General features: G+C 38.3%; 1 protein-coding gene and 1 non-coding gene across 7 annotated transcripts in view; both read right to left on the reverse strand.

The window, feature by feature from the left end:
* HELQ (helicase, POLQ like) overlaps window positions 1–12,370 on the reverse strand; it is a 41,849-nt gene that overhangs the window by 20,467 nt on the left and 9,012 nt on the right. For 5 of the 6 annotated variants that reach the window (XM_040237245.1, XM_040237246.1, XM_040237244.1 and 2 more), the window contains exons 6-9: window positions 11,405–11,502; window positions 10,140–10,238; window positions 8,310–8,455; window positions 2,337–2,576 (exon numbers count right to left, since the gene is read on the reverse strand). In XM_040237245.1, coding sequence (XP_040093179.1) covers window positions 2,337–2,576; window positions 8,310–8,455; window positions 10,140–10,238; window positions 11,405–11,502 — 583 coding nt within the window. Of the gene's footprint in view, window positions 1–2,336; window positions 2,577–8,309; window positions 8,456–10,139; window positions 10,239–11,391; window positions 11,503–12,370 lie in introns of those variants that run through there. The other variant, XM_040237249.1, reaches the window with a different exon arrangement.
* Window positions 9,077–9,148, reverse strand: TRNAC-ACA. The gene has a single exon. It is a non-coding gene; the product is annotated as a tRNA-Cys (tRNA).

Consider the following 12,370-nt stretch of genomic DNA (forward strand, 5'->3'; position numbering starts at 1 on the left):
GTCTAGTCAAGGCTATGGTTTTTCCAGTGGTCATGTATGGATGTGAGAGTTGGACTATAAAGAAAGCTGAGCGCTGAAGAATTGACGCTTTTGAACTGTGGTGTTGGAGAAGACTCTTGAGAGTCCCTTGGACTGCAAGGAGATCCAACCAGTCCATCCTAAAGGAGATCAGTCCTGGGTGTTCATTGGTAGGACTGATGTTGAAGCTGAAACTCCAATACTTTGGCCACCTGATGCGAAGAGGTGACTCATTTGAAAAGACCCTGAAGCTGGGAAAGATTAAGGGCAGGAGGAAAGGGGGATGACAGAGGATGAGATGGTTGGATGGCATCACTGACTCAATGGACATGGGTTTGATTGGACTCCAGGAGTTGGTGATGGACAGGGAGGCCTGGCATGCTATGGTTCATGGGGTCGCGTATAGTTGGACATGACCGAGAAACTGAACTGAACTGAGATTAAGGAGAAAAGCCTATAAGCTTCTGGAGAGGAAGAAACAGCAAGCCTATGTAAAAATGAAAATGTCCACCACTAGTTCCTTAAAGACATAGAAGAATACTACAAAGGCTTCTAAGAGAAAACACTGAACCTAGAATTCTGTTCGCTGTGAGGTGTTCAAGTGTGAGACTAAACTAAAGATGGCTTCAAGTACGCAAAGGTTCAAAAATTTTTATTTCCAATGCATCATCTAAAAAGAATTATCCAAGAATGGCAAAATAAAAAATGGATCACAGAAGGAAGATGTTCAATACAAGGGGCAGTGGTAGGCAAAACAAAACAAAAAACCCACACAGGTATGATTTATTGGTAAGTTTAAATAGTTATTGATTATAAGATGAGAGAAGTTGTTTGGTAAAAACCAACACAACACTGTAAAGCAACTGTCCTTCAATTAAAGATAAATAATTTTTTTTAAATGAGAGAAAATTAAAAATACAGACCTAACATTTTAGGTAACTGCAACAATACACAAGACAGAGTAGAAAAAATATACCAATGCTAAGACTCTTGTAATGTTGAGCAGAGGATACAGTTATCAATTCTAAAATCATAGAAAAACACATTTGATTACCACTGTTAAATTTTTAAGAGTAACCATTGCTCACAAGAGAAATAAAATATGTAACTTCCTTTTTTATTTCAACAATTGTTTGAAAAAATGGAAAACTTCCTAAGTGACAGAGTTTGAAAACAAAAGAATAGAAAAAAGATATAGTTGGTAAAAAAATATATAGTTCTAGTGTTCAAAATAAAGTCATTCTGAGGAAAACAAGGACTTATTCTATTGATAAAAGGTGCAATTCAGCGATAGGATATTTGGAGTAAACTTTTATATACCTAAATAGTTGTAACATGCAAAGCAAAAAATTGCAAAAATGTAAAGAGGAGAAGTTGGTAACTCCATAATTACAGTGGAAAACTAACATATGTCTCTGGAACTGATAGATCAAAGAATCACAGAGAAAACAGAGAAGCTGATAACATGACTAATAACTGCGATCTCACTGAGATACCTAAAAGTGCATACCCAACATAAAATATATAGTTTAAAGCTCTTGGATGATTTATAAAAATTGACCATTTATTTGAAAAAAAAAAGTCACAAATTTTAGCATCATCAATAACTGAGAGTGGAAACCAACCGCACAGGCCCATAGCTTTGGTAATAACTAAAAAGGTAAACAAGGATCTACTCTGAAAAAAAAAAAAAAGATACTAATAATAGACTCAAAAGTCTTCACAGATGAGTTCTCTAAGGTGTCCAGGAAATCTCTATGTTAAATAAACTCTTTCAGATTAAAAAAAAAAATGGTCAAAAGCTTGCCAACTGTTTCTACATAACTAGAATAATAAACCCTAATATCAAAACCAGATAGGGAGAGGACTAAAGAAAGAAGGAATAATACTAGCAAGAGATCTACTAAGGGACTTCCCTTGTGGTCCAGTGGTTAAGAATCTGTCTTCCAATGCAGGGGACACAGGTTTGATCCCTGGCTGGAGAACTAAGATCCCGCCTGCCGTGGGGCAACTAAACCTGCTCACAACTAGAGAGGAGCCCACGTGCTCAACAAAGAGGCCATGAGGGGCAACTAAGACCAGACACAGCCAAATATACATTTAAAAAGAGAGAGAGAGAGATCTACTAATGCCATTTTTCATCAAGATATTAAAGGAAATAAACCAATCAACTCAGCAAAAGCTGAAGAAAACATTCGATAAATCCTCATTCATTACTGAGAAAGAATAAAACAAACAGACAAAAAAAACCAAAAACCCTGTTGGCAAGCTGGGAACTGAAAAGTCTGGAGCCTGACCGACAATGACTTGTATCTTACCTTCTGGCTGGTAGGTTAACACCTGCTGCGAGGGTGGATGTGCAGGTGAACAGGCAGAGGACCCCTGTGGAGTAGGCCTCCTCCAAGAGCTTCCTTTCATCGCTGGTTAAGCCGCTATGGTGATAAGCAACTCCAAACGGGATGGTGCGCTTTAACACACGACACAGGTTGCCACCGCTGACTTTCTTCAAGTTCATAATCACCTCCTGTTTTTCTTTCTCTTTGTGCTTCAGATATTCCCTAGGGAAAAGATCTGTTAGAACCCTTGATCTTATAGGGACAGAGCATTTTAATTTTAGTACCTACATGTAAACATTCTCCTTTTAAAATCGTGTTACTTTTATTGACCTAAGTACATAAAACGTTCTTAGAATTCTAATTCCGATTTCATTAAGACGCAGTTTCTCTCAGCCTATTTGGGGATCACAAAGTCCTGTGAAAATCTGCTTAAAACTAAGGGAAAAAACAGATATTCACATTAATACAACACTTTGCATATAATTTCAGAGGGTTTCTGTACTTCCTGAGGTTCAATCCTGTACTTCCTATAAATTCATGAATGCTGGGTTTAAACACCTGCTCTAGAAGTTACAATTTTTTTTTCACAAGAAAATACATCTTCAGTGAAGATGAACTGCTTTGTCATAAATTTTCTTCTCTGAAGATAAAAATTATATATATTAAAGCATATGAATTATACATAAAACACTGTCTAAATATTAGCACTTGAGAAGCCTCAGTAATATCCTACAATGCCTCCTTACCTAGAAGCATCTATTTTTCTTAATTCCTTTCTAGAAAAGAAAAAAAGGAAAGACTAAGTACAACTAACTACTAATTGACTGTATAGCAACAACTTCAAAATACCAGTAGCAAACAAATATAGCCTGTGTGCATGCTAAGTCACTTCAGTCGTGTCCAACTCTTTGTGACCCTATGGACCGTAGCCCGCCAGTCTCCTCTGCCCATGGGATTCTCGGGTGGATACTTGGGTGTGTTGTCATGCCCTCCTCCAGTGGATCTTCCCTACCCAGGGATCAAACCTGTGTTCTTTTACATCTCCTGCTTTGGCAGCTGTGTTCTTTACCACTAGCGCCACCTGGGAAACCCCAAAAATATCGTCTAAGATATAAATATAATACAGGCAGCCCTGTACTGTTGCAGCAAGCTTCATGGACAGCACAGAGAGCTCTGGCTGGTGCTAAATACACAAGTTCAGTAATTTCATAAGAAGCTGAGAAATGGGTGGCAAGGAGACAATGAAGAATGGGGCAGAAAGTGGTCGCGAGTCAACAGCGCAAGAAACAAAAGTGACAGCTGGGTAGGGAGCTACAGACTTTGTTACTATTTTCCAGTCCGAGTTTGAGGTCCTGAAAGGAACAAATTCTTAAGGAATTAAGTTTTAAGGACAATTACCCTATACTTTAAGAGAAGGGAGACATTATTTGTAAATGACCAGATAAGACATGAATCTATGGAGAAGGGTTTTGTGGGGGGGAAGTTGAGATGTGAGCTGGGTCCTGCAGAACAGTTTAGAGGTGGCAGTTGATAGCTAAGTGGTGAACAGTACTGCCAGATTCGTCATCTCCGAGGGAGAAGATTTAACTCCGGGACCAAAGACAGTCTCAAGTCACTTGGAGCTTTGTGTAGATTTTATTTAAAGTGAAAGTGACAGAAAAAGCTTCTGACAAAGACATCAGAAGAGGGTAGAGTACCCGCCTCATTGATTTAAGTGGGGCCTTATACACTACTCACCTAGCTGCTGAGAATAGATAAAAAAATACTTCAAGGCTGTGAAGACCTTTCCCATAACATACACCGTGGGATGACATCAACATGAGATTAGCCAGAAGGAACAGGTTAACCCAGAGCTCAAGGCTATGGAAGTTTTTACCCAGACCTTTTCCCACACATACATCCAAAGCTCAAAAACAGGTATGTCCTTGAACAAGAGATACTGCTGCCTACAAGGACTACTTGTCTATGTCAAAAGAATGGGAAAAAGAGAGAATGCTGAAGGGGCCTTAGGCTTGGACTCCTTATCAACCTGCCTAAGTAAACTCTTTCACGGTGAGGGGGTGGGGAAGTACATTACTGGCAGAAGGTAAAGCATGATCGAAGGCATGGAAATGGGTGGTTCAAAGCATAAACAAAGAAGACAAGTAGGGACGTCCCTGGTGGTCCTGTGGTTAAGAATCTGCCTGCCAATGCAGAGGCCATGGGTTCAATCCCTGGTTAGGGAAGATTCCATATGCTGTGGAGCAACTAAGCCTGTATGCCACAACTACTGAGCTTTAGAGCCCATGGTCTGCAACAAGAGGAGCCACTGCAATGAGAAGCCTGAGCACCACAACCAAGAGCAGCTCTTGCTCACTGCAACTAGAGAAAGCCTGTGCACAGCAACGAAGGCCCAGCATAGCCAGAAGTAAATGAATAAAAGAAGACAGAAGTCAATCTGGGTGATGTGCAGGGTGGATAAAGAGTAGAAGAAATAAGGATGAAAAAGTAAATTGGGTCAGATTTTAGCATGAATCTAGGCTAAGAAGCACTGTGGTATCACTATTAGGGAGATTTTTAGGGAAAGTGATACAATCAGAGCTTTGGCCATTGTCAGGAATAGTGTTTAAAAGACATTCTTGACTTAGAAGTCCAAAGCACTAACAGCCATAAAAAAGATAATTTTCCTTGAGGTTGAGACAATTACTTGGGGAAAACTGCTTCAGTCTTAGTACTTAAACACACATAATCATATTCTAGGAGATTGTACTGTACCTGCTTCCTGTGAAAGTTATGATTAGGAGGCAAATAATTAAGATAAGGGCTGATACTCCATGACTTGCAAGAAATTATCTTTCGAAGATACTACTGAGATCAGAAACCATTTAGCCCTAGATTATATTCATCTATGTACAAATTACAGAAAAACAGAAAGAAGTATGCTCTAAATATGACAACATTTTAGTTAACAGCCACCAAGATGGGAGCTAAACTATTTTATTGTTGGTTGTTCAGTTGCTCAGTCGTGTCTGACTTTGCAGCTCCATGGACTGCAAAACGCCAGGTTTCCCTGTCCTTCACCAACTCCCAGAGCTTGTTCAAACTCACATCCATTGAGTCAGTGATGCCATCCAACCATCTCGTCCTCTGTTGTCCCCTTCTCCTTATTTTCAATCTTTCCCAGCATCAGGGTCTTTTCCAACGAGTTGGCTCTTCGGATCAGGTGGCCAAAGTATTGGAGCTTCAGCTTCAGCATCAGTCCTTCCAATGAATATTTCGAGTTGATTTTCTTTAGGATTGACTGGTTTGATCTCCTTGCAGTCCAAGAGAATCTCAAGAGTCTTCTCCAGCACCACAGTTCAAAGGCATCAATTCTTCGGCGCTTAGCCTTCTTAATGGTCCAGCTCACATCCATACATGACTACTGGAAAAACCACAGCACTATATGGACCTTTGTAGGCAAAGTAATTTCTCTGCTTTTTAATATGCTGTCTAGATTTATCATTGCATTTCTTCCAAGGAGTATCTTTTCATTTCATGGCTGCAGTCACCATCCACAGTGATTCTGGAGCCCAAGAAAATAAAGTCTGTCACTGTTTCCATTGTTTCCCCATTTATTTGCCATGAAGTGATGGGACCGGATGCCATGATCTTCATTTTTTAAATGTTGAGTTTTAAGCTAGCTTTTTCACTCTCCTCTTTCACCTTCATAAAGAGGCTCTTTAATTCCTCTTCACTTTCTGCCATAGGGTGGTGTCATCTGCATAGCTGAGGTTATTGATATTTCTCCTGGCAATCTTGATTCCAGCTTGTGCTTCATCCAGCCCAGCGTTTCTCATGATGTATCTGCATAGATGTTAAATAAGCAGGGTGAAAATATACAGCCTTAATGTACTTCTTTCCCAATTTCGAACCAGTCCATTGTTCCATGTCCAGTTCTAACTGTTGCTTCTTGACGTGCATACAGATTTCTCAGGAGGCAGGTAAGGTGGTCTGGTAGTCCCATCTCCTTAAGAGTTTCCTACAGTTTGTTGTGACCTACACAGTCAAAGGCTTTAGTGTAGTCAATGAAGCGGAAGTAGGTATTTTTCTGGAATTTTCTAAGGATTTTGAGCATTATTTTGCTAGCATGTGAAATGAGTGCAATGTGCAGTAGTTTGAACATTCTTTGGCATTGCCCTTTCTTGGGACTGGAATGAAAACTGGCCTCTTCCAGTCCTGTGGCCTCTGATGAGTATACTCAGGACATTTACCTTAAGAAAGCAGTAAGTAATATGGAAAATGTATTTTAGAGGAAATTTTCCTTCAGAAAGAGTTAAGTCCTATCTCTTTACAAAAGTATCAAGGGTCCATTACAATTCACTAACTAAAGGTTCCAGGGAACCAAATTTTTAAGTATGTCAATATTAAACATCAACATTTACGACCCAAATAAACTATTACCCCTGAAAAGCAAAATAAGTCAAGGGTGTAACTTGACCAACAATCAATCTCATTTCACACAGTCAACAGTCTGTCTCTAAATTTCCGCATCACTTAGTCGGGACTATATTACCTTATTCTAAGAAAACAAATGACTCACTGAGCATCCTTCAATGATAATTTAATTTCCTTAGGTTTTTATACTCTATATCATCATTTTAAAGTCAGACTCTGTTACTGAAATGGGAAACACTCCTTGACTTTATCCCAAACATCAGCATCTTTGTGCGAGCCAATGAGTTTAACTCTGTATTAGGCCAATCCACAACAGTAGGATTGTGGGGGCAAGTGGAGGAGGGCTGGGCTAGAATCCAGGGTACTGATCTGTGCATAATCACATAGCACTGGCTCAGGGGCCCATAAGAAGTCTGAAAACGATGCTACAACAACACATGGGACAAAAAGGTGCAGAAAAAACTAGAACTGTTCATACTTAAGGTCTTTTATACTTACCTCTATAACAGAGTCAATGCTAAAATACGATACAGTTACAAAGCAGTACATTTCTTTATTATTTAGCAAATTCAACTCCAACGTCCACACAATCCAAGTGTGAAGCTTACTAAGAAAACAAAGGCAACAGTATTTAATTACAGAGAAAGTTAAGCTAAAGTGAAGTGAAAGTGAAGTCGCTCAGTCATGTCCGACTCTTTACGACCCGTGGACTGTAGCCCACCAAGCTCCTTCGTCCATGGGATTCTCCAGGCAAGAATACTGGAGTGGGTTGCCATCTCCTTCTCCAGGGGATCTTCCTGACCCAGGGATCGAACCCAGGTCTCCCTTAATCCCTACACTGATAAGTCCTCTGATCACATAGGCCTTCATCCCTACAGTGATTATTGATTAGTCCTCTGATCACATGGGGCTTCCTGGTAGCTCAGATGGTAAAGAATCTGCCTGCAATGCAGGAGACCCGAGTTTGATCTCTGGGTTGGGAAGATCCCCTGAAGAAGGGAATGGCAACCCACTCCAGTATTCTTGCCTGAATTCCATGGATAGACCATAGGGTCACAAAGAGTCAGACACGACTGAGCAACTATAACACTGATCACATAGGCCTTCATCCCTACAGTGATTATTGATTACTCTTCTGATGACACAGGCCAGCAGTTGACCTTGGCTGTATATTGGACTTGCTTAGAAGCTTTACAAAACAGTGGTACCTGAGTCCCACTCCCAAATATTCTGATTTGTCTTGGAGGTAGATTGGGCACTGAGATTTTAAAAAGGCCTCAAGGTGACTCACTGTGGAGCCAAGCTGTTGTATTAGTCAGCATTCTCTCACATGTAACCTTAGAATTTTTCTCTGGTTATTTCATATCTATGAATTTCACAGTTCAGCTTCTTTCCCTCAAGGCCAGGACCTTTAGAATCTAGTATAATAACTTAGCATAATGTCTGCAAAAAAGTAATCAGTGCTTGTTAAATAAACAGAATATAGGTATGTAGATCATGATAAAAATGAAACAGAATATTTTTAGAAGATTAACATACTTGCTTAAACTTTTGCATATCATTTCTGCTACATTTTCACAGTTCTTCTTAGTGGGACAAAAAACCAAGCAGGAATAATTGGGAATAACTTCTGTCACCAGTGCTACCAAGTGATCAGGATCCATCTTTTTCAGAGAATCGGAATACTGCACAACAAGATTTAGGAACAAAGTAGTTAGCAACCATGAAAGCCTTTCATTTCACCAGTGTGCTTGGAAAGGTAAGTAAATCAACCACAATTTTGAACTTCTCATTTAATAAATATGACCATTTAAAAGAAAAGATGCAACCTATATTACACAGCAAAATGTTAAGTCCCACATTTGTTATTACAGTTTTGTTAGGTGTATTTAATTTTAAATAAAGGAAATGAAAATAATCAATTTTATTAATAACTCTATGGCCCGCCCAACTTCACCAAAGCAGAAAAAGCCCACAGAGAGAAACACAAATTGATCCTAATAATAGTCAAAGAACTGCATAAATAAGTTAAACCTCTTGCTATTACTAACAGTTTTCAAAAACATAATCATACCATAGGACATGTTTTCATATATTTATCAAACAGACATAAAGAACTCAAAGAACAAAGAAAAATGTAAAGTTATTTAAAATCTCCTCACTCTCTTCAACTTTGAAAGCAGAGTCGCTCAGTCGTGTCCGACTCTTTGCGACCCCATGGACTATAGCCTACAACGCTCTTCCATCCATGGGATTTTCCAGGCAAGAGTACTGGAATAGGTTGCCATTTCCTTCTCCAGGAGATCTTCCCAACCCAGGGATCAAACCTGGGTCTCCTGCATTGTAGGCAGATGCTTTACCATCTGAGCCACCAGGGAAGATGGCTAAGATACAGATTTAGAATAATATATCTTTATGTTATTGTTTAGTTGCTCAGTCATGTTTGACTCTTTTGCAACCCCATGGACTATAGCCCTCCAGGGTCCTGTGTCCATGGGATTTCCCAGGCAAGAATACTAGAGTGGGTTGCCATTTCTTTCTCCAGGGGGTCTTCCTGACCCAGGGATAGAACCCCTGTCTCCTGCATTGGCAGGTGGATTCTTTACCACTGAGCCACCAGGGAAACCCAATATACCTTCATGGAATAATAAAACTGCTGTAAAATTTCTTTCCCCCCTTTTCAATGTCCTCCATGAAAACCACAGAACATTAGCACAGTAGACATCCATATTTTCATACACCAATATCTGAGCTATACAGCCCACAAATATTTCTTCTTGTATTACTATTGCTGCTGAATGAATAAACATTTATGGAAAAGGTCTCCAGGCTTTCTTGGTCCATGGAGCCCCAAGGTCAAAAGAAATACCTAACAGTTTGATTATTAGGTAGTCAGGTCCAAACAACAAGTATACATTTCTTCATAAATAAATAGCCATCTGAATAATAACAAATGTCAGTTGAAAAAAAATTTTCATTTCATTCTTAAATAACTATCATAACCCACTAATGAGAAGTATGCACACCTGGGCCCTGCAGTCTTTCAAACCATGAAACCCTCATTTCCTGTTCAACATTGATTTTCACATGGTATTTGTTTATAGTAAGCGCAAAAGAACAAAAGAAAAAAAAATCACCAACTTCACAAAGATATACTATCCTAGGAAGGAATGTAGTGTGATCTATTATTGACATTGGAAACTGTCTTGAACCAGTCATTTATATGGTGTCCAACAGATGTCCACAATCAGCTTTTTTTCTCTGAAATATCTAAACTTTCCCATGGTACCCATGTGACTCCTTTGTGGTGTCCCAGGGCAGCTGGGCACAAAGTCTAGGAACCTCACTATCAGGGATTATAAAGGTTACCTTATAATTAAGGAGGCGTGAGAAAGTCATGCCATTCTCAGCTCTGCTGTCAACTTCATATATTGTGTCATTTATTTTCAGATATTCTTTTAATTCAACCTTGAATTAAAAGGACATTTGCAATTAATATCATATATAAATTCCTTTTTCTAGAGTTTCAAATCTTATAAAATATGTTATAAAACAGAACAAAAAGTTTAGCTTTCCTAAGGTATGCAGAATGTTTCAGCTTAAATTTCTTTCTTTCCCATTTAAGTTTCTTTTTGCTTTTACATCAAAATAGGGATTACTATTCTTGAGGAAATACTTTTGAATTAAATATCCACATATCTAAGAGGAAAATCAGACACTTGTCACAAGAGGAAGTAAAGGTGAGCCAAGTGTTCACACTCTTATCTTTTATTAAGGAGTTATTTGTGTTACTCCTCCAGATTTAAAACTTTATTAGTCACCAGTTTTAATGTGAATACCACCAAATTATTTTCAACTTAAGTATCTGTAGACAAAAGAAGTTCGTAAATAGAGCTTATTTAATTTTTTAAAGAATAGCATTGAGAAGCTCAATGTACTATCCACTGTACCACATAGCCACCTACAGAACACCATCTAACTTGACAATTAAGGTCAGGAACTATCTCTTGAAAATTCTCACATTTGGTGTAAATGTAAAAACACAAAATTTCAAGATAAAATTTTGTGATTCTAAAAAATTATTTTCTGAAAAACTATTTAGACACAGAGACTATGGAGTACATGTACATTATAAGCTTCTTTCAAATAACTATGAATAACGTACTTATTTCTTCAAGCCTTTTGGGAATACTGTTATTGGGGAGTTTAAATTTATATCCATGTGAGGTCTTAATTTATTTTAAAAAAGCATTATAACTATCAAAAGTTAAATCTTTGAAAACATTTTAATTTTTAAGATAAACTTTTTTATGTGTCAATAACTCAAAACGTGAATCACTAAATTCTTACCAGATGAAAAAATTTACCTTACAGAATATAAAGTGGAAAAGCAGAATGGGTCTGAAAATTTTCATTCAATAAATATTCACTGAAGGTCTGTGAGCTGGGCACCCATCCTGGCCAAGCTCCCTGACCCCACTGTGTATGCTCTCTCCATACAGACTTGTTACATTTAGATGCAGTGAGTGGCATTATGTGCCTTCATCATTCTCAGAATTTTTATATAGTACGTTTGCTACAAATATGATATGTAGCAAAAATGATACATAACAAATCAAACTTTAGGTACATACTGGTCTAAACTGACTGGTGTAATATTCTGCTTGCAGGAACTTTTGTAGGTCTTCAACATTGTTTAACGTTGCACTCATACCAATAATTTGAGTCATTTCTAAAAAAAAAGTATTGAGAAAAATGTGTTATTTAGTATATCATAACAGTAATTTTAGCAACCTTTTTATGTTTGTAATTTTTCCAGAATGATGTGGGAAAGAGGAGGCAGGTAAGACAAACACAGTTGACTGTGAACAAAATGAGGGTTAGGGACACAACCCCTCTGTGCAGTTGAAAACCCATGTAAAACCTCTACTTGGCCCTCCTCATCTTCAGTTCTGCATCTCTGGCTTCAACCAACCACAGATCCTGTGGTACTGCAGCAGTGATTACTGAAAAAACCACTTACAAGTGAACCCATGCGATTCAAACCTGTGTTGTTCAACAATCAACTCTATAAAACCAGACGATTAATCTGGCAGATGATATTACTCAGAAGAGAGGTATAAGCCGGTCACACAAATTGGGAGCCATCAGAACACAGGAAGACTTTGAGGTCATAAGTATGGATGAGAATTAGCAGAAACTGTATGAAGAAGGAAACAAATGATGAATATGGTAACACCAATATATACAATGAACACACTTAGCAAGTAGTGTCACAAAGGAGAACAAAAGGGGAAACTGAAGAGAGCCCTTTTGTTCAAATATCTATTAAGTGCAAGGCATTGGTGACAGACACATAAATATGTATCAGTATACTTATATAAATAAGTATATAGCAGCAGTATACATAACTATACATGTAAGCACACAGTAGGAGTGTACATAAGTACACAGCAGCAGTATACATAAGTATACACATAAGTACACAGTAGTAGTGTACATAAGTACACAGCAGCAGTATACATAAGTATTCACGTAAGTATACAGCATCAGTGTACATAAGTATTCAGCAGCAGTATACATAAGTACACAGCAGCAGT

Source organism: Oryx dammah, unplaced genomic scaffold (assembly GCF_014754425.2).
Source record: "Oryx dammah isolate SB20612 unplaced genomic scaffold, SCBI_Odam_1.1 HiC_scaffold_3, whole genome shotgun sequence".
NCBI classification, from domain to species: domain Eukaryota; kingdom Metazoa; phylum Chordata; class Mammalia; order Artiodactyla; family Bovidae; genus Oryx; species Oryx dammah.